Source organism: Caretta caretta, chromosome 11, assembly GCF_965140235.1.
Source record: "Caretta caretta isolate rCarCar2 chromosome 11, rCarCar1.hap1, whole genome shotgun sequence".
Lineage (NCBI taxonomy): Eukaryota > Metazoa > Chordata > Testudines > Cheloniidae > Caretta > Caretta caretta.
In genome coordinates this window covers 69805703-69831790 of record NC_134216.1, presented here as the reverse complement: position 1 = coordinate 69831790, position 26088 = coordinate 69805703, and the positions used below count along the sequence as shown (strand labels likewise).

The window sequence follows — 26088 nt, the reverse complement described above, 5'->3', positions numbered from 1 at the left end:
AAAGTGGCAGGCACTTCAGTTGGATTTTTCCAAGGTGTGAACATTGGTCACGTGTGAGAATCCACTCAAGCATTATTAAATGTAAACTTTCAATGCACCCAGAGTAGCAGCTTGGGTAATGTCCATATCCTAGATGGCAGAGATGTAAACACAGGCCACTATTTTAGTGTAGTTATTGCTGATGATGGGGTTTTTGCTTCACATTATCAACATAAGCATGACCATACTGGGTCAGATCAAAGGGCCATCTAGCCCAGGATCCTGACTTCCGACAGTGGTCAATGCCAGGTGCCACTGAGGGAATGAACAGAATAGGTAATCAAGTGATCCATTCCCAGTTTCTAGCAAAGATAGGCTAGGGCAGGGGCGGGGAAACTTTTTGGCCTGAGGGCCACATTGGTTTTCAGAAATTGTGTGGAGGGCCGGTTAGGAGAGGCTGTGCCTCCCCGAACAGCCAGCTGTGGTCCGGCCCCTGCCCCCTATCCGACTCCCCCTGCTTCTCACCCCTTGACAGCCTCCCCCGCCCTGCCCCGGGACCCCTGCCCCATCCTCCCTCCCTCTCTGTCCCCTGACCGCCCCCTCTCCTTCCTGACTGCCCCCCCCCCGACCTCTGCCCCATCCACCGCCCCCGGAACCTCCGCCCCATCCAACCCCTCCTCTCCTTCCTGACTGCCCCCTCCCCTGGGGACCCCTGCCCCATCCAACCACCCCTTCTCCCTGACCGTCCCTGGAACTCCTGCCCCCATTCAACCCCCTTGTTCCCCGCCCTCTGATTGCTCTGACCCCTATCCACACCCCCTGACCACCACCCCGAACTCCCTCGCTCCCTGCCCCCTTACCGCGCTGCTTGGAGCACCGGTGGCTGGTGATGCGGCTACACCAGGACAGGCAGCTGTGCTGCGCAGCACAGAGCACCAGGTCAGGCTGGGCTCTGCAGCTGCGCTGCCCCAGGAGCTTGCAGCCCCGCTGCCCAGAGCATTGCACCAGCGGCACAGTGAGCTGATCCTGCAGGGGAGGAGGGACATCGGGGGAGGGGCCGGGGGACAGCCTCCCGGGCCAGGAGCTCAGGGGCCAGGTTGAACGGTCCTGCGGACCTTAGTTTGCCCATCTCTGGGCTAGGGACACCATGCCTGCCCATCCTGGCTAATGGCCATTGATGGACCTATTCTCCATGAACTTATCTAGTTCTTTTTTGAACCCTGTTATAGTCTTGGCCTTCACAACATCCTCTGGCAAAGAGTTCCACAGTTTGACTGTGCGTTGTGTGAAAAAATACTTCCTTTTGTTTGTTTTAAATCTGCTGCCTATTAATTTCATTTAGTGACCCCTAGCTCTTGTGTTATGAGAGGGAGTAAATAACACTTTCTCCACACCTGTCATGATTTTATAGACCTCTATCATATCCCCCCTCAGTTGTCTTTTCGAAGTTGAAAAGTCCCAGTCTTATTAATCGCTCCTCATATGGAAGCCGTTCCATACCCCTAATAATTTTTGTTGCCCTTTTCTGAACCTTTTCCAATTCCAATATATTCTTTTTTGAGATGGGACGACCACATCAGCACGCAGGGTGAAAAGTTGGGTAAGAGGCAAAAAGGAATTCTGTTTACAAGTGGATCTCAGAATTTTTTTCTGATTTTAAAAATAAGTTTATGCACTACCATAAAAATGTCATGTAGTAGCACAAGGGGCTTCATAAAGCAGCACAAACTATTTGTATTTGACAGCCTGTAAAGTGATGGTTGTAGAAAACACTACAGTAATAAACACATCCTGTTCTTGGTGTCGTGGTGCTGGTTGGGGTAAGACTAAGGAACATTGAATGATTTTGCTGCAGACTTGCAGATTACGACAGTTGCTTAGTCAAAGATCCTGTGCCGAGGGAAGAGGAAAAATCAGCTTGTCTGCCTTCCTGCACCTTTGGAGCCAGCTGCTCACTTGCTGACTCAAGAACTGTAGTTACTGACAGGCGTGGAGCCGTAAGCTATTACTGTCCTGCCATTCCCTTGAAGTAGGGTGGGGAGAGTAGGTGGAAACTTCAATACAAATGTGAACTGAAAGAACTGAAAGTTTTGTGGGAGGAAATCTGTGCTTGCGCTTGTGTTTTCTGAAGCGGCGAAGGAAGGATTCCTTTATGAAGCACACTGACTCTTTGTGTGGTCCCTAGAGCACCTGTGTGACTCGCCCTGTGTCTTGACCGCTCCCCTAGGTGGATTCTGTGTCAGCAGAGCAAGCTGACAGAAATGTGAGGATTTTGGAGAGGTGGACAGAGTCATCTTGTTTGTTTGGATAAACACTGGACAAACTGGATCAGAAATACTTTCCTGGGATGTTAAGTAAATAAAGCAGAAGCCTAGCAAGTAGTAAAGTGGATATTTTGTTTCCCTTTTCGTGTACGAACTTCAAAGACTCTGACGGTGAATAACAAACTTTGCAGCCATGCAAACGGAAGCAGACTGCTTCAGTCCAGAAGCTCAGAAACTGGTAAGGAAGGTGGGGGGAAATAATTTGCTAGTCCAAATCTCCTGTTCTTTGTGCTGTCTTTAAAAGTTTAAAAATGAGGTACTAGTTAATGGGTGTATTGGTATTTGTGGAAAGCTCCACTGTGTTGTGCCTTTGACACGTTAGTCTCCGATTATATTTAAGAAGCTGTGGTTTACTGTAGTGTAAAGTAGGAAGTGAATGTGCATAAATACATTATAAATGTTATGCTTTATGCACCAGAATATACATTCTATGAGTCTGCAGCTATACTTGTACAAAGAACAATTCAGTTTATCTGCTTGTGTTGTGATGTTTCTATTAACTACATAAATGTTCTTGAATATTACTTGTTACTGTTTTATACAGCAAAGAAACTTTTAAAGAAGGTTTCTATGTACAAAATGTACAATAAATAAATTGCAGAAATTTGTGAGAAGTGTGATAATTATCATAAGGTAAAAGATCTTCCCATGAACTATGGGAATTCAAATTCTTTTCCCCAAGCTCTGCAAAGTGCCAGTGTAACATTACCCTGGAAACGTCAACAAAAAACTCTGTACGGATCAAATGCATTTCAGATAATAGAACTGTATGTCTTGCATTTTGCTGGTATAATAGAAAGATGGTTGGTGTGTCATCTCAGATTTTCAGCCTCAAAGGGAGTGTAAAGTGGGGAGGAGAGTTGATGTCATTATTGTTTTTCTTTGACTTTTTTTTCTTAATATTCTTTAATTTTTTTCCATTTGAACTTGAATCTTTTTGAGCCCGTTGGTGCCATTGATCTACTCCATAAATTTTTTTTGTCACTGTAGTTGGTGTCAGCCTCCTACTTCTTAACATTTTACATGTATAAATACAAACATTTGGAGAAACAATAAGGACATGCTTCTGAATGTGAAATGCGTCATTTGGGAGAGTTCTTTCAATGAGACAGACAAGGAAAGTGTTCAGGTAGCTTGTTTAAGGAAAAGAAATAGAGATTCTCCTCATACACAGAAACGTCTGGCATATATTCGGCTTGCTCCCAGCAGAATGGGTGTTCCTGTGTATTGCATTCAATCTTGCAAGAGCGAGGGGGGGAGGGGGGGATTGTAAGAGGTAACTCTAAACTTAAGTTATTACTTAAAAAGTTAACTTCTTTCTGCAAAGTAAAACCCTTAATTTGTCTCTGAATTACAAGCATTATTCCCCACTATGACGGGGGGGGTTTGGACTTAATTGCAGTGTAGACATTCAGGCTTGGACTGCAGCCCAAGCTCTGGGACCCTTCCACCTTGCAGGGTCCTAGAGCCCAGGTGCCAGCCGAGCCCAAACGTCTATTCTCAAATTGACTTCCACTTGCAATACATGAAGGTGGGCTCCTCCCCCACTGAGGCAGCTCACACTCCTTGAACTGGCCGTGTGGGGCTTTTTTAGAAAAAAATTAATGTATTTTAAAACAGATGGGGATTGAGCTCCCACCTGCTTAAACTGTAGCTTAGTCACTAATTCACAGCATCAGAATGGCTAAATACTTCTGTGCTGGGCATCATACAACATAAAATAAAGCAGGAACGTGAGGGGCCTTAGGGCTAGCTGTCAGTCCCTATTGTTACTTGTTACTTCTAAGCGTTACCTTTAGAAGATTGCTACTGACCAAATGCAATAATTAAATTTTATATCAACACTTCAAATATTACGTATTTTTAATAAGTTATTTTTCTCAGGCCTAGTTTAAAAAAAGTTGAAAGTACCTAGAGCCAGTTACTATCTATTCCTTGTTTGGCCTATTGAAGAGGGGGGAGGGGGAAGAGAAAAATATCTAAACCATTTATAGCTTGATTTAGCCTGTGAGCAGACATGCCAACAGAGTTTTAGCTTAATGTTCGAAGTTCCAAAACAGTTCCGTGTATGTACATGCAATACACAAAAGATTTACAATGGAAACAGGCATTCATGGGCTTATATCTAAGGTGTGGATTTTTGGCACATGGTTAAGTGAGTGTAATTAATGCATTTATAAATGATTAGGTTGCTAAAGGAGGAACTTGGTTTAATTTTTGTCCTGGTGCAGTCTATACAGGTGAAAGGTGAAGAGCTAAACAGACTCTACAGTGGTCCACGGGTCAGATAGTGTGAATAAGCTATGCCAAGAACCTTGAAGCTCATTCCTTAGCAATGGGGCTGATGTTTGTGAAGCATTATGAGCTGAGATAAACATTTACTAAGGGCTTGTGCACACTTACATTTTATAGTGCTCTAACTTGCTGGCTCAGGGGTGTGAAAAATCACCCCCCTGAGCGCAGCAAGTCTGAACACTTTGAAGTGCTAGTGTAGACAGGCTCCGAGCGGTGGAGGTGGATTACCAGGAGTGCTGGGGGAGCTCTTCAAAGCGCTGCCATGGGAGCGTTCCCGCGACAGCGCTTTGAAGTTTCCAGTGTAGCCATTCCCTAAGGAATTGGAGGAGTGAGGCCTATTAGTCTGGTCACCTGGGTACTTCCCTAGATTTTTGTTGTTGAAAGTAAAGAATTAAGGAATTAGTCCACAAATCAAACTGTTCTTGTGTGTGAACAATTTCAGTATTTCTAAAAAACGCTAAAAAAAACCACTGCAGAATTTGGCAATATTAATAAACAGTGGGACAGCTTTGATGTAGATTTTAATTATTTTATTGGAAAATTGTAAAACTTTGCTTTAAATACATGAACAGTCTTTTGTTTTTATTTTTTAAATACCATTTGTGTGGTTGAGTTGGCACTGCTGGTCTGCTTCCTGAGCCGTCTGGTCTCATCAATCTTGTTCATTCAGTCAGTGACACTCAGATGTAAAACAACATTGTCTGGTACTGGCTGGAGTTTGGTTCTGTCTCTTTAATTTAGGTCATGATTGCTTCACTAGTGAGAAGGAAGGAGTGATGACAATTTCATTTCGGTAACTGAGTAACCCATTCATTACATTTGCACCTTACTAAACAATGGTGAAGGGGAATAAATGTACAAAAATATCTGGTCTTGTTGCTAGTACTTGTGGCTGAGGATAGCAGTGTTTAGCCAAATGGGTTATCACAAGCAATGTACCACTTGGATAGAGAAATTTTAAATGGCTAATCTACAGCAAAGCCTTGGTTACATTGCTTTATTTTTCCAGTTTACTGATTGAATGTATATCATAGACAAGTGGAATGAAGGCCAGTATAAAGTATGGAGAAAACAAGCCTTTAACTGTGAAACAGTGGGGCAGAACTGATTAATTTTTCCTGTTAATCAGGAAAAACATTCAAAACATAAACTGTTGGATGTATTTTTTAGCATAATGGTAATAACTTTAAAGCAGAAAGTGAGAATAAATTGATTCTCGAGATGGAAAAAATATTGTGGCTGTTGCATACAGATTGCCACTTTGGTAAGTTACTGAACTTTCAGTGAGATTCTTTTCGTTTAATTAGTGCTTTAATAACGTGATCTGCATAAGAATGAACTCCTACAGGCAACTTGTTTCTGCTCACAAGCTGTTTCTTTAACCCTTTCCCTTCACAGAAAGCACATGCTGTTGGCTTTGAATATTAGACCCTTGGTAAAATCAAGTCTCTTTGAATAATTGTACTGTTTTAATGATTTATCTCGAGAGTTGTTTGAAGATTTCTATATCTGGAATCGTTCATGGGGATTACAAAGGTCACTGTGGCTGGATTTCTTGCTATCCACAGGTTTTAGAGTAGCAGCCATGTTAGTCTGTATTCACAAAAAGAAAAGGAGGACTTGTGGCACCTTAGAGACTAACCAATTTATTTGAGCATAAGCTTTTGTGAGCTACAGCTCACTTCATCGGATTGAGCTGTAGCTCACAAAAGCTTATGCTCAAATAAATTTGTTAGTCTCTAAGGTGCCACAAGTCCTCCTTTTCTTGTTGCTATCCAGAGTTTCCTATCTCTGTTGGCTGTTTGTCAGGAGTTCCAATTTAACAGTGAAGTCCGCATGTTTCAGAGAGCTATTTCTTTATGCATGTACATCTTCAGGGTATGCTTGCGTCACAGAAACATGTTCATAATCAAATCCATCAATTTTATCTTGATGTAAATACATTTCTGAATGTTACTTCCCTGTGCTTGCAGGGGACAATGTGCCCTTTAGGCAGGAAGTGAGAACTTCCTTAGTCATTGTTCTATTACATACTGGCTGTGCTGGGGCAGTGTGAGAAATGGGTGTAAATACAATATTGTAGGTGATCATTCCAACTGGGCTTCTGGTTTAGGTTGGTGTTGGTATTTAGAAGGTGAGACTCCATAATTCTGGATAACTAACCCTAATTTCGGTTCCCTGGTGACCTTTGTCTGCAGGTAAAATCAAAAGTAATTGGCATGTTCAAGATACTGTATTGGAGCTAGAGAAACTGACTAGATTTACAGGCTGCAGTATTCTTTTTTTCCTGGGTGATGCTGGAGAGGTTGAACGGAATAGGTAGGATAAATATCTGCTATTAAATGGGATGGATTTTCCATCGGAAAAAAATGTCACTTGAGTTTTTTATTTTGAGTAGAGTAAGGTAGAGAAGAACATCAAACTTTTCTATTGTAGCAGTGTGTCTATTTTAGGGCCTGTAGTGGCTTTAAAATGTCACAGTATGCATTTACTGCAGTATTTTGGACAACTTCAGTAGAAAGCTGTAGTTTTTGTAATAATGCTGGCTTCTGTGCCCTCCTTGCCACAGTAATTGTCTCCTGTTTCCTCTGCCCTACCCAAGGCAGTCTTTGGAACTCTTCTCTATTCTTTTGCACGATTTGCCTAACAGAAATGGTAACTTCATCTTTTTCACCTGTCAGACAAGGAGCATACAAAAACTTTTTAAAGTGTACCTGGACTTCAAATTTTAATTAATGTTCTGCTTGTTTCTCTGGTAGTTACATTTGTATGTGTCCCTATCTGTTTTGGATAAATTTCTTGTATTAGCGGCCTGTATTTCTCCCCAACCTCCCCCCACCCCCGGTGTTGGCAGTGTTTGAAGGATGAAGTAATCTACAAAATAGCTGACTAACCTGAGGCAAATGGTTACTTTTAACCTTGAATACCAAAAGAAATTCTTCCCATCAAACTTTGAGATTCTCATGTTAATCTTCACTCACACTTTTTACTACTGTAACATTTTGTAGCTTTTCAAAAAATATATTTTTAAAGTCATTGTAAGTATTGCCAACTCTAAATATTCAAAAATCAGGAGTCAGGCTCACCAAAAATCATGAGATTATATAAAAATAATAACTTTGATGTTCTTGTTACTTGCTTGCTGCTTGCTGTTGTCTTTAATAATGAAGGCTGAAATCATCACATATCCACTTGACTCCAGGAGCTGGGGCTTTAGGGAAAACAATTATGATGAGGCTCATGACAAAGTCATGAAGGTTGGGAAAACTTTAGTGATTTCACTAATGTGAAGTTCAGCAGCCTCCTCACACTTGGGGGACTTTCTCCCATCATCACCCCCTCAAGTTAGACCCAAGTTAGTCTTTTACATGCTTATCTGCTTGGACTGGAGGAGTGCCAAATTCACCCAGGCAAAGCCTGTTCTGGCTTAGTTAGGAAACAGCAGGAGAGAAATATGCAATTAAAATTGCTACTTGCATGATGCACAGGAAATCAGGATATTTATAGCAGAAAACTGAACATGAGCAAGCTAAGCCAGACACTTCCGAACAGAGATCTAGTCCATCTTGAATGCAAAAAACACCTCTTTGTGGAGGAAGTGTTTAATTTTCATGAGTTCTCACACTACAGCATTCTGCTCTACTTCAGTTCTTATACTGCACCCTTCATTGTAATCTGGTTTTTAATGTTTCTGTAAAGTTCAGCTTGAATGAATAGTCACATGTGATGCCTGTTCATATGTTAACAGATTTTAAGTGCTCTGTGTGCAGTAATATAATCGTGCACAATAGTTCTCATTTGTCACAACTTTACCAGCTTGACTAAAATTTTTAGATTTAAAATGAGTCTCTGCTGTTAATCTCACAAGTTAACAACACAAACCTTTCCTGCAGAGTTCAGTGTATGATTGAACCACTCATAGATCTTAATGCTCAGATTTTCATGACATTTCATTGTGTGTAAAGTCTCTATTGTAGGCTAATCATCTGACATTTAGGAGTAACTTTTTCCGTGCAGTGCACAGGAATCCCTACATACAACACTGGAAACCTCACCTGATTTTTGAGTGACCTTGGACAAGTAGAGACTGGAGAGCATCATGATTAGTCTCTCTGAAAGGGTGTGGTCTGTATTGCTGTTACTTTCCCAGGTAGCTGCTTTCCTGAACACCACTGAATTTTCTGGGGCAGTTGATCAGCATCCCACCTGAACCTTGGACAGTGCTTTGAACTGCATGCATAGGTGTACTTGCTTCATGAGGAAGGGAGCTAGGATGACAGAGAACAAATAAGCAGTCAAAACAACAGGGTGGATGATATAGGACTGCCAGTTGAGGTTTTTCCTTTACAAATCAATCTACTCTAAAAAAATGAACATTTAAAATCTTGTTTTGAAATACTGGGTTGCAGCTTAAACATGGCAACAACAGGTATTAACAATGTATAAATAGTCATTGCTGCTTATCATGCTGACCAGTATCCTCTTGTTACCCTGTGCTCCTAACGTATTTGTTGTATTCACCTGTTGTCTCCCATCTTACTTAGATTGTCAGTTTTTATGGGCTGGGTCCACTTCATTTTTTGCATGATTGTACGGTGTTTAGCACAATAGGGTTGGGGCCTCTGTGCTACCACAATATAAATAGGCAGTCTGATAAAATGCTGGAGAGGGGCAGCATAAAAGTACCCAGTGTGTGATGAGCACTTAATTAAAAATATAATGCTAAAACAGTTCTAAATGCAAAAACAAATTGGTTGTAACATACATATTGATCTCATCAAAGTGGATTGTTTTAAAGTAAGTACTTTCTCATACTGAGAAAGCGGGACGATCAGTGAGTTATCTTAAGTGCCTATACACAAATGCAAGAAGCTTGGGAAACAAGCAGGGAGAACTGGAAGTCCTGGCACAGTCAAGGAATTATGATGTGATTGGAATAACAGAGACTTGGTGGGATAACTCACATGACTGGAGTACTGTCATGGATGGAAATAAACTGTTCAGGAAGGACAGGCAGGGCAGAAGGTGTGAGAGTTGCATTGTATGGAAGAGAGTAGTATGACTGCTCAGAGCTCCTGTATGAAACTGCAAAAAACCTGAGAGTCTCTCGATTAAGTTTAGAAGCATGAGCAACACGGGAGAAGTCGTGGTGGGAGTCTGCTATAGACCACCAGACCAGGGGATGAGGTGGACGAGGCTTTCTTCCGGCAACTAATGGAAGTTACTAGAGCGCAGGCCCTGGTTCTCATGGGAGACTTCAATCACCCGGATATCTGTTGGGAGAGCAATACAGCAGTACACAGACAATCCAGGAAGTTTTTGGAAAGTGTAGGGGACAATTTCCTGGTGTAAGTGCTGGAGGAATCAACTAGGGGCAGAGCTCTTCTTGACCTGCTGCTCACAAACCGGGAAGAATTAGTAGGGGAAGCAAAAGTGGATGGGAACCTGAGAGGCAGTGACCATGAGATGGTTGAGTTCAGGATCCTGACACAAGAAAGAAAGGAAAGCAGCAGAATACGGACCCTGGACTTCAGAAAAGCAGACTTTGACTCCCTCAGGGAATTGATGGGTAGGATCCCCTGGGAGAATAACATGAGGGGGAAAGGAGTCCAGGAGAGCTGGCTGTATTTTAAAGAATCCTTATTGAGGTTACAGGGACAAACCATCCCGATGTGTAGAAAGAATAGTAAATATGGCAGGCGACCAGCTTGGCTTAACAGTGAAATCCTTTCTGGTTTTAAACACAAAAAAGAAGCTTACAAGAAGTGGAAGATTGGACAAATGACCAGGGAAGAGTATAAAAATATTGCTCGGGCATGCAGGAGTGAAATCAGGAAGGCCACATAACACCTGGAGTTGCAGCTAGCAAGAGATGTTAAGAGTAACAGGAAGAGTTTCTTCAGGTATGTTAGCAACAAGAAGAAAGTCAAGGAAAGTGTGGGCCCCTTACTGAATGATGGAGGCAACCTAGTGACAGAGGATGTGGAAAAAGCTAATCTACTCAGTGCTTTCTTTGCCTCTGTCTTCACGAACAAGGTCAGCTCCCAGACTGCTGCACTGGGCAGCACAGCATGGGGAGGAGGTGACTAGCCCTCTGTGGAAAAAGAAGTGGTTCGGGACTATTTAGAAAAGCTGGACGAGCACAAGTCCATGGGGCTGGATGCGCTGCATCTGAGAGTGCTAAAGGAGTTGGCGGATGTGATTGCAGAGCCATTGGCTATTATCTTTGAAAACTCATGGCGATCGGGGGAGGTCCTGGATGACTGGAAAAAGGCTAATGTAGTGCCCACCTTTAAAAAAGGGAAGGAGGAGGATCTGGGGAACTACAGGCCAGTCAGCCTCACCTCAGTCCCTGGAAAAATCATGGAGCAGGTCCTCAAGGAATCAATTCTGAAGCACTTAGAGGAGAGGAAATTGATCAGGAACAGTCAGCATGGATTCACCAAGGGCAAGTCATGCCTGACTAATCTAATTGCCTTCTATGAGGAGATAACCGGCTCTGTGGATGAGGGGAAAGCAGTGGACATGTTGTTCCTTGACTTGAGCATAGTTTTTGATATGGTCTCCCACAGTATTCTTGCCAGCAAGTTAAAGTAGTATGGGCTGGATGAATGGACTATAAGGTGGATAGAAAGCTGGCTAGATGACCTCCTGAGGTCCCTTCCAACCCTGATATTCTATGATTCTATGAAGTACTAGTGCCTTGTTTGGAATTATGCTGCATTGATTTTTCCAGTGTTGCTGCTTGCAACTTCACAATGTGCAGTATTGGTTGTAGTTAGCAATTTTTATTTTATAATATTCAACAGTCAGTCAGCAGGAACCCTAACATGTTTGTCTTTGATTCTAAGAGCTGGTTTCATTAACAAGTGTTTAATTCTAAATAGCTATGTGATCATGAGCAAGAATATACTTCTGCATTAAAATACACCGTCTTGGGAAACCAGCCATTAGTTAATTGAAGCTTCTACATGAAAATCTGTTCTCTTCCATCTAATTCTGTGTGTGTGATTTGAATTTACATGTATTGGATGGAGTGAAAATGTATTGATTTGCTGCCTGAATATGCTGAGGATATATTGATTTAAGAAGAATAAACTGGTAGATCCCTAGGGATTGTATTAATCTCTAAATATTTTTATACCTTATACCTCATCCACTCATCCAGTCCATACTTCAGCTTGCTGGCAAGAATACTGTGGGAAACTGTATCAAAAGCTTTGCTCAAGTCAAGATATATCATGGCCACTGCTTTTCCCATATCCACAAATCCAGTTATCTTATCTTACAGAAGGCAATCAGGTTGGTCAGGCATGATTTGCCCTTGGTGAATCCATATCGGCTATTCCTGATCCCCTTCCTCTCCTCCAAGTGCTTCAAAATGGATTCCTTGAGGACCTGCTCCATGATTTTTCCGGGAACTGAGGTGGGGCTGTAGTTCCTCAGATTCTCCTTCTTCCCTTTTTTAAAGATGGGCACTATATTTGCATTTTTCCAATCGTCTGAGACCTCCCCTGATTGCCACGAGTTTTTAAGGATAATGGCCAGTGGCTCTGCAATCATATCACCCAACTCCCTCATCACCGTTAGATGCATTGCATCTGGCCCCATGGACTTGTGCATATCCAGCTTTTCCTAATAGTCCTTAACCTGTTCTTTCACCACTCACCTCTTCCCCATACCATTCTGTCCAGTGCAGCAGTCTGGGAGCTGACCTTGTCTGTGAAGACCGAGGCAAAAAAAAAGCATTGAGTACTTCAGCTTTTTCCAGGTCTCTCACTAGGTTGCCTCCCCCATTCAGGAAGGTCAGGGAAAGTGTGGGACCCTTATTCTTGTTGCTAACATAGCTGTAGAAACCCTTCTTGTTACCCTTCACATCCCTTGCTAGCTGCAACTTCAGTTGTGCTTTGGCCTTCCTGATTACACCCCTGCATGCTGGAGCAATATCTTTATACTCCTCCCTAGTCATCTGTCCAAGTTTCCACTTCTTGTAAGTTTCCTTTTTGTGTTTAAGCTCACCGAAGATTTTACTGGTAAGCCAAGCTGGCCTCTGTCATATTTGCTATTCTTTCTGCACATCAGGATGGTTTGTTCCTGCGCCCTCAATAAGGCTTCTTTAAAATACAGCTCTCCTGGACTCCTTTCCCCCTCATATTAACCTCCAAATAACATAGTGCTGTAGATAGACATAGACAGTTATAAATAATGCTGTGTACAGCAGAGGTTAGGTCAGTATAACTGTATTGCTCAGAGGTGTGGACTTTTCACACCTCTGAGAGACATAATTGTACCAGTGTAAGTTTATAGTGTAGACCTGGCGGGAGAGACAAGGTGGGTGAGGTAATATCTTTTATTGCACCAATTTCAGTTGGTGAGAGAGACAAGATGGTCCAATAAAAGATATTACCTCACCAACCATGTCTCTCTAATATTATATAAATAGTCGTTGAAATTATTGATTGAAGCCAATGCTTTCCTGGAAAGATTTTAAAATCAATATTTTTATCACTTGACATTTTAGCCTCTGGCTGCCAGGTAAAGTAGCTACATATACTCTGTACTGAATCCATACTTATCCCAATGGCTGAGGGGGTGGGGAAGACATTCCCTTTAAAGAAAGTCCCCTAACCAATTATTCTGAGTGATGCAGGTTATGACCAGTTCCCCTGGAGACTGAATTATCTCTTTCCTCTGTTTCAGAGTCCCAAGGTCACTCTAATCAATTTAGGCAATGCATTTTAATTAAATTCATGCATATTGGATGGAGCAAAGCACCAGTAGCTACAGTATAATACTGTAACTTAACAAATTGCATTGCTGCTAATCAGACATTCTCCAAAATGGGTGCTGTACTTGATAAACTTTGGCAACTGCAGCAGAGTTGTGAAACTAGAATTGCCAGTTTTTTCCCTGTGGTTCAGTTTTGCCTATAAGAAGCCTTTACCGTTTGCATCTCAGTGTGAATTCTCCCTCTCCTCTACATAGATCAAACCAGAAGCAATGCTAGAAAGTTAACAAGAAACACAAACATTCTTCATGATCTCTGTGTGTATATAAAGTCTACTGCAGTTTCCACGGTATGCATCCGATGAAGTGAGCTGTAGCTCACGAAAGCTCATGCTCAAATAAATTGGTTAGTCTCTAAGGTGCCACAAGTACTCCTTTTCTTTTTATTCTAAATACAGTGCCCTTGAAAGTCAGAGTTTTAGGGACGTGCTTTTCCACTCTTTCCAGAGTTCTGTATATACAATGAAACCTTGCTATGTTGACTGGGCAGGTAATTGAGAAAGGTAATTGTCAAAGTTCTTGATACCCATGAGTCATTTAATAGCCACTAGTGCTGAGTATTGTAGAATGGTCTAATTTTCTAAATTTAACCTTGCATTACAATCTGCGCCTGTGTGGGACATAAAATAACAGATGTTCCTGCAACACCTTTAAGCATTTTAACATTTGAAAATTTATAGTCAGTGAAATAAAATTGACTAATGTAGGGGCAGTACAGTGTATTTGTGGTCAAATATATTTTAATACCGCTTCACGGGCTGAAGGGTAAAAAAGGCATCTCCAAAGAGCATATGGATTATGCATATTACCTGTTCCAAAGCATCTATGCCCTTGAAATGTATACAATGGATGTCTTAGAGGCCTCTGCTCAACCACTGAAGTTAATAGATCTGAACTGTTTAGAACAGGGACTATGACTCCTGTTCGAACAGTACCAGGCACATGCTGTTAGACTGCAGGTTCTTCAGGCATGCGTATTACGTATGTCCAGTGCTGAGCACACTTAGTGTGCCATACATAACCTTAATATTCTGGGACTACAAAGGTCTGAGACACTTTTGCAGACAGCTTAAGTGACTTACTGTACCTACAGTTTTTCAACAGGTATATTTGCACTTTATTCTTCCGTGGCAAAGCTCGACATTATCTTAGAACTCAAACACCTTAATTTAAAAAAAGACACCAATCTTCCCTGAGAGGAATCTCTAATTCCTGCTGTGTGTAGCAAGGGGTTGGGGGAAAGAGGGACTTCATTTACTTTTCTTAGGAGCAGCAATTGTTCTTATTTACAGTATTGATTATTTACAGTTCAGAGGTGGCTGTGTTGTGAAGACATAAAGATACCAACTCTATTCAGTTAAATGTACTAAACTCATGTTTCAGTTCTGATTGTGTGGGTTATCATGGATGTAATGCTGTGAAATTGAGATGGTTTACTTCCTCAGAAATGGAGGAAAGGAGTTTGCTAATAAGACACATAATAAAAGTCCTTACCCTTGACTGAACTTTTTTCTGTGTATTTCTGTGCCGTCTATGCAGTCTATTCTAGATTTGACTGACTGTTAGAAGCAATTGCTTGAACTCATTAGCTGGCATGGATCAGTTCAGTGGCTACTCTTGCCAAAATAATTTCAGTTAGAGGTAAGATTTGCTTAATTCTTAGGTAATACCTTAATGTTGGGTGAACCTTTCTTCTTCTTATCTTGTTGGGGGCCTCTTTCTCTTCTATTTTGAATGGTGAGTATTCTTCCTAAGGAGGATTGATGCTTCCCTATAGTATAGGAATTCTGGTGAAAGCTGGAATTCTCACTATCAGTGCACTTCACTTGTCCTCACAGCATCTAGCTGGAGATTCCAGTGGGGTGAAAAATTGAGGGCAGTTGTGTGTAAATATGTAGTGACCATGATTTAGAGCATCACTTTTACTTTCTCTGCTCTGGGCCATATTCTAACTAAAGCTGAATGAACCACTTAAATCTTCAGGGGAAAATTGAGTGGAGCTTTTGCCCATTCTGAGGTTTGAAAAGCTAATTAAGCTAATTGTAGACTTTCTTCACTTTACTTTCTCCTTCCAGCTTTTGTCTGGGATTATAAGAACAACAAAATGTCACTCTAGAGGGTATTTTGTCATTTCCAAATCTGCTGAAATGAAGTGTTAGAAATCTCTCAAGGCCTGTTATTGACAGCTTTCCAGACCGGAGGTTTTGGATATGAGGCAGAACATTTGGATATTTTAATCTAACCAAGCTGAAGTGGATTTTCGTAGGTTTACCAATGCCCTTCAATAATTTTAGTCTCCATTGTGCAGCATGCACACATGCAGATCATGCATAGTCCACTGCAGTGCTCATGTATGCAGGTGCATACATCAGATTAAGAGAAAACAGATTTTTGATGCTTTTTGACAGTGAGCATGTTATCTAATTATGGGGATAAAGATAAGTATGACCAGCCTAAAATAGTAAGTGTATACTATCATGCCTCTCTTTCTTCAGAGCTTCTGTTACTTAAGTGTTTATTTTTAAACATACGCATTTTGACCGAGCCCAGTTACCACCTTTTGTTAATATAAATGTTTCCTCTATACATATTCATACAAATATGGTAGTCTTTTCTTTAAATGAGAGCACAGAAAAGCTTTTAAATACAAGTGATAACGATAGATAGATGCCTGCATGAAGATGTTATTTACTTGTGAAGCATAACAAGCTGTTATGGAAGGTAGGGCCATTACATACATCTGTAAGAACTCATTTGTCACTACAAGTAAAGTCTTACTGAATCTAGTCTTCATTGCATGTGCTAGTTAGCAGAAGTGCTTCAAGTTAAATTCTCTGGCATCTGTTACATTGTTTTATTATACTTCTCTTCACAGGCTGAAGCAAGACTTGCAGCAAAGCGAGCCGCACGAGCTGAGGCACGGGAGATCCGAATGAAAGAACTTGAGAGGCAGCAGAAGGAGGTACGTTTGAAGTTTTCAGTGGGTGTTTTGATCCTCTCTACCTCCCTCAGAATAGGCTCCAAGGTCCTGGAATTACTAGTTAATCTTCTGTTAGCTGAAATACTAATAGCCCTAGTTGGGCCTCTGAAGGGTAAATGGTACCGGTACTAAGATTGTGGATAAAAATGGTCTGAAAATGCAGGGACTGTGCAGCAGCAGTGTATTTGTTCCTCATCAGCCAGTGTAATTATAACTGGAGAATATGTGACTGATTTGTAACTAGTGTTGGATATTTTTTGTTTATAATATAAACTTTGTTGCTTTTTTTTAGCAATTGGTTAGAAAACCATCTTGTAAGTATAGAGGAGACTCGTATCTCTGTGGTTTGTAGCTCTTGCAAAATTAGTACTGATGGGTCATTAGTTAATCATCCTTGCAGTAAAGTAAACCAAGCTGTACGACTGTGACATTGACCTTGTGTGGATTACACCTGTCTTTTTAAGAATGATGATAATCTCAGAGTAAGGTCACCATTGGCACAACCGCTGACTGTAGAAAACTGAGCTCATGAAAATGTCACTCTCCCCCCATGATAAATTGTTCCTCTTTACTACCAGCCAAGTCTCTCCTACACGTTACAAGATTGGCCTTTTCTCTACTGCCAGCCAAATGAAGTTGTACATGGGGGTATGTTAAAATAAAATCTCTAGTCTCCAATATGTTAACAATTTTACAGGCCTAGAGAGACTTGTTCTGCTCCTGTTGAATCTGACAGGTCAAGAGCTGTACTAAATATCAAACTCTCCCTCCCATATTGAGTAATTGAAATCAATATTTTCATCTTGGGGGAACAAAAGCTAGAAGAGGACTGACAGGGCACTATCCGGAACAAACATCTGGATCAGTTACTAGAATTTTCAAGATAGTGCTGTCCAGATAAGCTTATGCACCCTGTGTTTGCAGTAGGCACACACATGTAATGAACTAGGCAGATGTTCCTATGGGTGCTGTTATAAGAATTGATTCTTCTAACAAATACAAGAGGATAGGGATGTTAGGGATATAACAAAGGAAGATTGGGAAACAGCTGCTGGAGAGAGATCACTAGCTGAGCAGGATGTTGCTTGAAGAAGAGTCTTTTACGACTACAGTTGCTTCTTATGATTGAATGGAATGTTCTTTTGCAGCCTCAGCCAAAGCTGAAAGGTTTTCGTGGCTGGCACTGTATTTATATTGTAGAGCCCCCTGCAGTGCCTAAGTCATGAGTAATAGGATTTCCTAAACAGCATTAGAAGAATCCATGGTAAACAATTATGATGACACTGGTCAGATAGCAAATGCACATAGACATTTAAAGCAGCTGATAATGATATTACCTTCCAATTTCATAGTAATTACAAGGCAGTTGATGACCTCTTTTCTCTGTTAGACTAAAAACGGATACTACCAACAGCAATCTGGTAAATTGCAACTTAGCAGACTTCAGATAGCTGCTTATGTTTTGATAGCTATCTCTCAAGAGACTTTGCTCCATTTCCTTGTAGCTAATAAATGAAAACCTACTGAAATGAAACTTTTTGGAAAAACTTCGTACGGTATATAAAAGTCCTCTAAAAATCTTCCAAAATTGCCACAAGTGTAACTAAACATACACCTACTATATACTTTGTAATTCTCAGTGGGATAAAATGCATAGTAATATGTATGTTCTGCATGTTTATTTTATATCTTGCATGCTCAGTATTCAGAAAAACCTTTCAGATATCTCATTCCCAGCCTCATGAGAGGGCAGAGCTGGAGGGAGTGGCTACAGATGCAGTTTTTCATTGACAAGAGTGTCTTACAGATGTTAGAAGGTCAGAAGACATTGCTGTAGCATATATTAAGAAACCACCAGCCAGGAGCTTTCTTAGCTTTAAACCTTGGATGAGAACACTTCGTAACATCAGTAGTCAGAAGGGCATTTGACCTCTTTTATGAAGAGAAAGGAAAAAACCTAACCTGTCCCTGAGCTACATGCAGTAAAGCAGTAAAATTCACACCGCTGCCATGCTGAATAACTCTGACTCAAAACCACTCATTTTATTTACTGTAGAAAGTTTTGATGGAGGCATTTATAACAGTTAAGAACCAATCAATTAGTGAATATTTATGCACTTTCTCATGCTTAAAGCAGTGCACATGTCCTGAGAGATCTGCTTAAGCAGCATGGATCAGCTAAGAAAATATGTACATTTTTTGAGTCCTTAAGTTAAAACCTTCCAGATGTTCTCACTGCAAGCTAAGTAACTTTTTTTAGCCTTACAAAAATGACTGCATCACCTTCAGTCACAGGGAGGCAGTGTGGTTTGAATTGGACTGGAAAGTGATCCCCCTAGCTTTTATTCCTAATTCTTCCAACTAGCGCATAACATTAGTGAAGTCTCTCAACCTTTGCTTCATTGTTAAGTGGGGATATTTGCTTCACAGAGATAAAACTGAGATCTCTGTGTAACATACTTTAATATCAGTGTAGGAAATTTTCTGTATAAAAGCTTAGTATAAATATTATCTGTCTTAATCCTTAGTTTGAATTTTATTACATGCAGAATGAGCTATGCATTTTTATTACAAGAGCTGACTATTAAAACATATTGTGTAACCATGTTCTTCAGCCTACCCATATGTAGAGCCTGGAGCCAAAGCTGATTGGGAGAAATAAATGGTGGAGGGCCAAATTCGAACCTCTCTTTTGGCAGAATTTACTTGCATTCCATGGATACAATTGAGGGCAAAAATTGGTGTATAGCTACAAATTCCTTCTCTTTACCTAGAGGTTAAAAATATCCTTTTTTAGTACATTATTCCATCCGCAGTTTCTTTTCCTTTTAAAGGAATGTGTGAACCATAATAAATGTGTATATATATTGCACCTTACTTGGGGCTTGCTCATTGTTGCTTGTGTGGGTTAAGATCATTTGGCTCCATATACAACACTGTTTTATTTTGTAGCTCCTCCTGATGATTCCAGAATTTTCTGTGTGCAGTAATGATAAATTATTTACCAAGTTACTTTAGTGAGAATTACAAAATAATTCTGCTAGAAACCATTGTAACTGCACAACAGCCTACTGATTAATGTGCCAATGATTGTTTGCAGTAGAGTAGAATTAATGTTAAGAATTATGTAAACTGTCTTTTAAAAGCAGACCTGAGTTCAGCTCCCATTGACCCCTCCAGTGGGGCAATTTAACATTTAACATAGCAATTTAACAACTGTGGCAGACAGAAAAGAAAAAAGGGCAGAATCTCTCCACTTGGAGTGATGAGGCTAGAACAGGGTTTGGCTAATTTTGGGAGTAAAGTGAGAGGGCATGGCATGGCATGAGACAAGGGGAATGGACCAGCATGTTTTGGGGGAGGAGCAAGGTGGTTGTCTCATATGACAGGAAGTCAGGCATCTTTTAAAAAAAAAAATCCCTGGAAAATGTAACAGGGCTTCAAGCTGGGTCAGGCTGGACACAAGAACCAGGGTCTGTGATATGCTGATATTCAAGAAGACTGAGTCAAAAAAAAAAATAGCAAATGAGTTTTTCTGTTGTTTTTGGGGAAAAATACAAGTTGCTTTTAGCCTTTGGAGAAGCAATTAGTAAAGTTAATCAAAGAGAAATCTCTATTGTGATAATGAGCAATTGAACAAAGCTCTGTCCGGGAAGCTGGGAGCACAGTGGCACCAGAAGAGTTGTATGGATTCTTAGCAGCAGAGAATGGAGATACCCTAGAAGGAATTTACCAATTACAGCTGGTGCCAGCTAGTAATCCAGGTTTAGGGAGTGAAGAGGGGGATAAAGAAAGAAAGCCAGGCAATTGGAGGAGAACATGTCTAGAACATTAAGAATGGGGTGTCCACAAGGACTGAAGAAACAAGAAGTTGACTGGAACTCTGAGAGAAATGCCAGCACAATGTAAAACAGAACCAATATGAACTGGAAATGTAGAGATTGCATAGTCAGTGTCTGAACAGCTCGATAAACCGCACATCCGTGCCATATGGAACACAGACCACAAATTGTTCCTTAAATATAAGGACAATTTAGACATTTGCTTGATAAACTTTTGAAAGGGAATGCACACATGAAAGGATGGCTAATGGGAATAAAACAATTCTATAAATGGTGCATCTTAGACATGAACTCTGACCATCACCAACGCAAAAATACGAGGCCAGGATGTCTAATTAGCTGAGCACTGGGTAAGCCACCAACCAGAGGCAGAGAGAATGGACAAAGTGATGGAGCAGGGCATGATCCAGCCAAACTGCAGATTTTTGATGTACCAGAGAGCAGCAATATTTTAACAAGGGAAGGGTGTGTGTGTGAGTGAAATTACATGTATCATGAGTTTAAAGTATGATAGTTCTATAATCTCGAAAGGTTAGGATCAAATCCATTTGGAGCACTCTGCTTCTATGATGTATGATGTATCCTCTCATTTGGGGTGAGGAAATCAGAAACTGAACCCATTCGTACAGTATGTAAGAACATAAGAGCTGCCTAGGTCAGACCATGGTCCATCTTGCCCAGTATTCTGTCTCCTGGAGTGCTCTGTATCAGAGCTTCAGGGAGAGTGTACAGAATCGGGCAGTTATGGAATGATCCGCTCCTGTCTTCCATTCCCAGCTTCTGGTGGTCAGAGGTGTCAGACTGCTATGAGCATACTGTTGTGACCCTGATCATCTTGGCTAATAGCCATTGATGGACCTATCCGCAAATAACTTAAGCCAATTCTTTTTTGAATCCAGTTGTACTTTTTGCCACCACAACGTCCCATGGCAGTGAGCTCTACAGGTTGGTTGTGCATTGTGTGTAATATACAATGCTTATGGTACTAAATTCATTGCACACACACTTTTAGGTATGTCTTGCTTGTAACCTCATGGACGATTTACATCCTAGTGGAAAAGGGAGGTACAGATAACTGAAAAATGTTTTGGGGATGGCATGATTTGGGAATGGGCCTGGCATATACCTTTGTTTTTTGTTTGTTTTTAAAAAAACTCAAGTAGATGTCAGGAGGGCGAAGCCTAGGCTTAAAGGTTCCTAAGGTAACACTTTTGCCATCCCTTGGCTAGAATCTTTGTATAAACCATTTTGAGTCCTTGGTGATTGAGAGAGCCCCTGGAGAATATTTTTTAAAAGAAAAAACAACCTTCTGATATTGAGTTATTGTTTAGGAAAAAATGGACCTATCCTGGAGTGAATGGTCCAAGTAACGCAGGTGCTAGCCTTTGTGAGGGGTATGTGGCAAACCTGTGAGTGATGAAGAGGGCAAAAATAAAATAAGGATCTAGAGGTTATACTCACAAGATTGTTTAATGTAGAAACATAACACTCTTGTAAATCTTTGTCACTTAGAAAAGGAGAGCAGTATAATCCTGTGAAGTTCCAACCTATCATGTTCTACAGTGTAAACATACTTTTCAAATTCCTATTCCTACACAGTAAAATCTTCTTTCTGTTCTTAATTAAGGGTAAAACAAATTTTGATTATGTACATTAAAACATGTCCTGGAAGTGGTTTCTTTCTATTGCAGCATACTAGTTCTCTGCATAAGCATAGTTTGACTTCTGTATTTGGGGGAAATACCAGTCGGGCTGATGGGGCTGCCCATGATAGTGGGGGCCTAATTCCGTGGCTGCCCGAGGCTTGCCATTTGATGGGGGAGCAGAACCCACCCTACTTCCACCCAAACTATGCCCATAGTTCTCTGCTGTAGGTTTATGGTTCAAAGGAGACACCTTTGGAAAGGACTGAGTGTAAAGCTGCTCTTATCAAAGAAGTCACCGCTACAACACTTCATTGCATCAGTGTTTCATGATTCATTTTGACTTCAACTTGCATTTTGATCCAGCCACCTAATCTTGATGAAGTAATGAATTTATTTGTGGCCACTCTTCTCAGCCGAGGCAGAATTATTGCCCCAGAAACAGAAGAAAAAATTATTGTCCTTCAGCAGCATGGGCTATATAAGGCTTTTGAAGTTGGAGGGGTTAGGCATTGGGCAGTAACAGTCTTGTGGGGAGTAATAGATTTATATGAATTTCTTTTGCTTTTTGTAATATTTCCCACATTTAGTTGTTTCTTTTTGGTTCAGAGGAGAGGTGAAGGATCCCCAGTTCTTAGTCGAGGGACCAATATAATTTCATCCCTGGGGCCATGGGAGGTAGATAAAGAGCCCTCATCTGTGGCAGATGCCAACATAATTGGTTATATTAAGTATTCATAACAGGCAACCATTGTTCTTCACCCTTCCTAAACCCTTTCTAAACTGCTTTACTCAGCAGGAGCTGAAGCAGTGGTAGACCCTAAGGGCTTGTCTACACTTATAGTGCTGCAGCTGTGTGGCTGTAGTGCTCAGTGAAGACACTACCTACACCAACAGGAAAGCTTCTCCTGTCGGTGTAGATACTGCACCTCCCTGAGAGGCGGTAGGTATGTCAATGGGAGAAGCCCTCCAGTCGACATAGCACTGTCTATACCTCTAGAGCAAGGTAGTTATACTCATATAAGTTGGTAGTGTAGACCAAGGCTCAGGCACTGTATTCTTATGTTCCTTACTGGGAGAAATGACTGCATATGTTCAGGCTCCTGTTTTTAATCAGTACAACAATAACAATTTCTGTAAAGCAGAAGGAATTCCTGAATATACAGCTCAGTTTTTCTGAACAGGGAAGTGCCTAAATCAGAGCGATTAGCAGGATGTAACTGAGAGCAGAATCTTTTTCTAAAATTTTTCTGAGCCTGTAGAATAAATTAAATTCTTGTCTCTTATTTAAGAAATACAATATTCTGCAGCAATGATACAAGACATTAACATAATGTAAACTGTGCAGTTTTGTGAATAGTTACTGTAGAATGCTGAGATGTGTTTTACTTAGAGGCACAGTCTGGTTTCTCCGCTGACAAGACTGTAAATGTGTTGCTTTTTTTCTAGGGCATACACCTAGATACCACTGTTTAAATTGATAGTATTGTCTGAAATGAAAAGAAAATGGTAATCTCATCCCACTCTTTCTAACCCTCAGCAGAAAATCCCTACGTGTCGTCTGACATAGCAGAGAGCTGTACACATCAACAATCCGCTTGCCTATGACTAACTCTACTGCTGCCATTACAGTCCAAGTGAGGGGGTAGTGTTACAAAAAATACCGTCATTGCTATCTTTGGCTGCAGGACTTTCTTTTCTCACTTGCACAGACAAAGCCAAAGGAGGAGGAAAATATAGTTACTAGCTACAACAAAATACTGATATAAACGTTTCTATAGTGTCCTTTCCTAACTGTTCCTTCAAGATGTATTTTTGTAAATAAATTAAGTTAATAAAGGTGAAAGACTTGCAATTGTAATTCATTTCCATTAATCCCCTACTGAGTGAGAATTAGGACACTTTCTTTCCTTGCTTGGATTTAATGTCTGTAGGTCATGTGACCTGCTGACCCAGATCTGACACCGGGTAACTAGGATTCTGTGTGATACCTTCCCAGCCTTAGATGGCAGTGAGAGACCGACAAGGAAACAAAACTCCTGCTGGCTTGTCCTGGAGGGCAGGGAAGTTTTGGCTGGAATTTGTTTTCCACTTATCTATGGGAGAGAAATTGTTGTTCCTGTATGAAGATTGGCCTGTATCCAGTTTTGAGACTGCACAGCAGCTAAAAACAGGTACTGTGATTCACGGAAGGATTGAAAGGGGAAGACATGAAGGTTATATGTGCATTAATACTGCATCACTCATAGACCTTCCATCTTGACAATAGTGCTTACCTTTTTCTGCCCCAGGATTTATTAATTTGATCATTTTTGTGTAGTAGCAAACATGTACCGTTCATGTTAAATGGTACATTTATTTTAGGTGTTGCAGTAACTAAGCCACTATTAGCACTGTGGGAAATAATAAAGTAGATTTTTTTTCTGTATTGAAATATTGTAAATACTAGAGTCCTGACTGCTTACAGATCTATTGATAGAAGAAGAAAAATCTTTGATTATATAGCTGCAATTGGATATCCCTCTTTGCTTAAAAGTAAAAGTAATGGATAGTTATTGATTATGCTACTCATTATGGTCGACATTTATTCCTTTTGTTTAATCTTTCCCAGGAAGAAGTCATTTTCTTACTATATAAATTAATGTTTGGGCTTACTGCAGAGCACCCAAAAGGTTCTAAATTGTGATAAACCTACTCTCTGTTTTAAGGCTAAATTGGACGCGGGAGGATTAATCTTAATTTACAAAGCAGTCTCTATTGGAAAGAGAATAAAAACCTTTCCTCTTGAAGAATACAACAACTTTCTCTATTGCCTCAGTGTCCTGGTGCGTCCTCTGTCTCATCATGAGATGAGGCAGTAAAGATAGTGAGCGACTTTCCACCAGAGGATTACAGAGCTCACCAAAAACTGCTTAAAAGGGTGCTCTTGGTTTTAGATGCTCAAGTGGAAGAGGTTTGTGAGAAATCTCACAGGCTAGTGGACGTTTTAGCTTCTGTGGGAACCTCCAGAGTGGCACTTACGGTTAATGAAGCAATTCTGAAGCCAGTTAAAATGCTTTGGCAGACCCCGCCTTCTGTCCTGCCTATGGCACAATGGGCAGAGATGAGATACTATGTCCCTCTTAAGGGCTTTGACCATATTTACTCTCACCCACCCCCAGGCTCTTTGGTTGTGGCAGCAGCTAGTGAGCAGGAGAGGCAGGTTACCAAATGTCGGTGACGAATAGTAAGGAATCAAAGAGGCTGGACCTGGTTGGTTGTAAACTTTTATTTGACAGGAGGTCTACAGCTACAATTTTCTAACCAGCGAGTTTTCCTGAGTTGCTATGACTTTGCCCTGTGGGAAGAGATCATACATTTTAAAGACAGGCTACCAGAGTACTCCAGGCAGGAGTTCACTCTCGTGCTAGAGAGTAAGGTGGTGACAAGGATTGCTCTTCAGTGCAGTTTGGATGCAGCAGACTCAGCAGCTCATTCCATGGCATCCGCTATTTCTGTGAGGTGGTGTTTGTGGCTGCAGTCTTCTGGTCTCTTTCCTGAAGTACATCAGACCATCCAGGTTTTACCATTTGAGGGTCCATCCCTCTTTTTAGAAAAGACAGATGATAGACTGCATAGCTAACAAGATTCCAGGGCAACAATGAAGTCCCTTGGAATGTAAACACTGGCAACGAAGAGGAAGCAATTCCAGCCACAGTAGGCTTACAGATATCAGAGCTTTATATCTCTGCCTCAATATCCCCTGAGAAAAGGGGACAGGAATTACAGGCGGTGACCACTGCCCCCTTTATCTGCAACATCAGATTCCTCTTGACCAGCAGAACATGCATTTTGATGGCCTTTTTAGAGAGCAGTGTACAGGTAAATATATTCCTACCTGTTCCTTTTGTCAGTCATTTATCCTGCTTCCTCCGTGCTTGGACTCCCATCGCATTGGATCAGTGGGTCCTAAGCATGATGGAGCTGGGATATTCCTTTCAATTTACTTCTATGTCCTCTTCCCCTCCCTCTTTAGGGGCCATTCTCACACGACCATTCTTCAGCGGGCAGTCCAGAATCCCCTTATAGCAGGAGCAATAGAGAAAGTTGTTGTATTCTTCAAGAGGAAAGGTTTTTATTCCTGCTATTTCTTTATTCGCAAAGCAAAATATGGTCTGACAACTATTTGAGATCTAAGAGAGTTAAACAAGTACCTGAAAAAAATGTTCTGCATAGTTACCCTAGTTTCCATCATTCCT

The 26088-nt window shown here is 41.0% G+C and overlaps 1 protein-coding gene across 39 annotated transcripts in view; it reads left to right on the top strand.

Annotated features, from left to right (window-relative positions):
- Positions 1 to 26088, top strand: part of LRRFIP1 (LRR binding FLII interacting protein 1) — a 186653-nt gene that overhangs the window by 78503 nt on the left and 82062 nt on the right. For 36 of the 39 annotated variants that reach the window (XM_075118149.1, XM_075118148.1, XM_075118151.1 and 33 more), the window contains one exon: positions 16261 to 16347. In XM_075118149.1, the coding sequence (XP_074974250.1) occupies positions 16261 to 16347 (87 nt within the window). Of the gene's footprint in view, positions 1 to 1879; positions 2482 to 16260; positions 16348 to 26088 lie in introns of those variants that run through there. The other 3 variants (XM_075118142.1, XM_075118131.1, XM_048870152.2) reach the window with 2 other exon arrangements.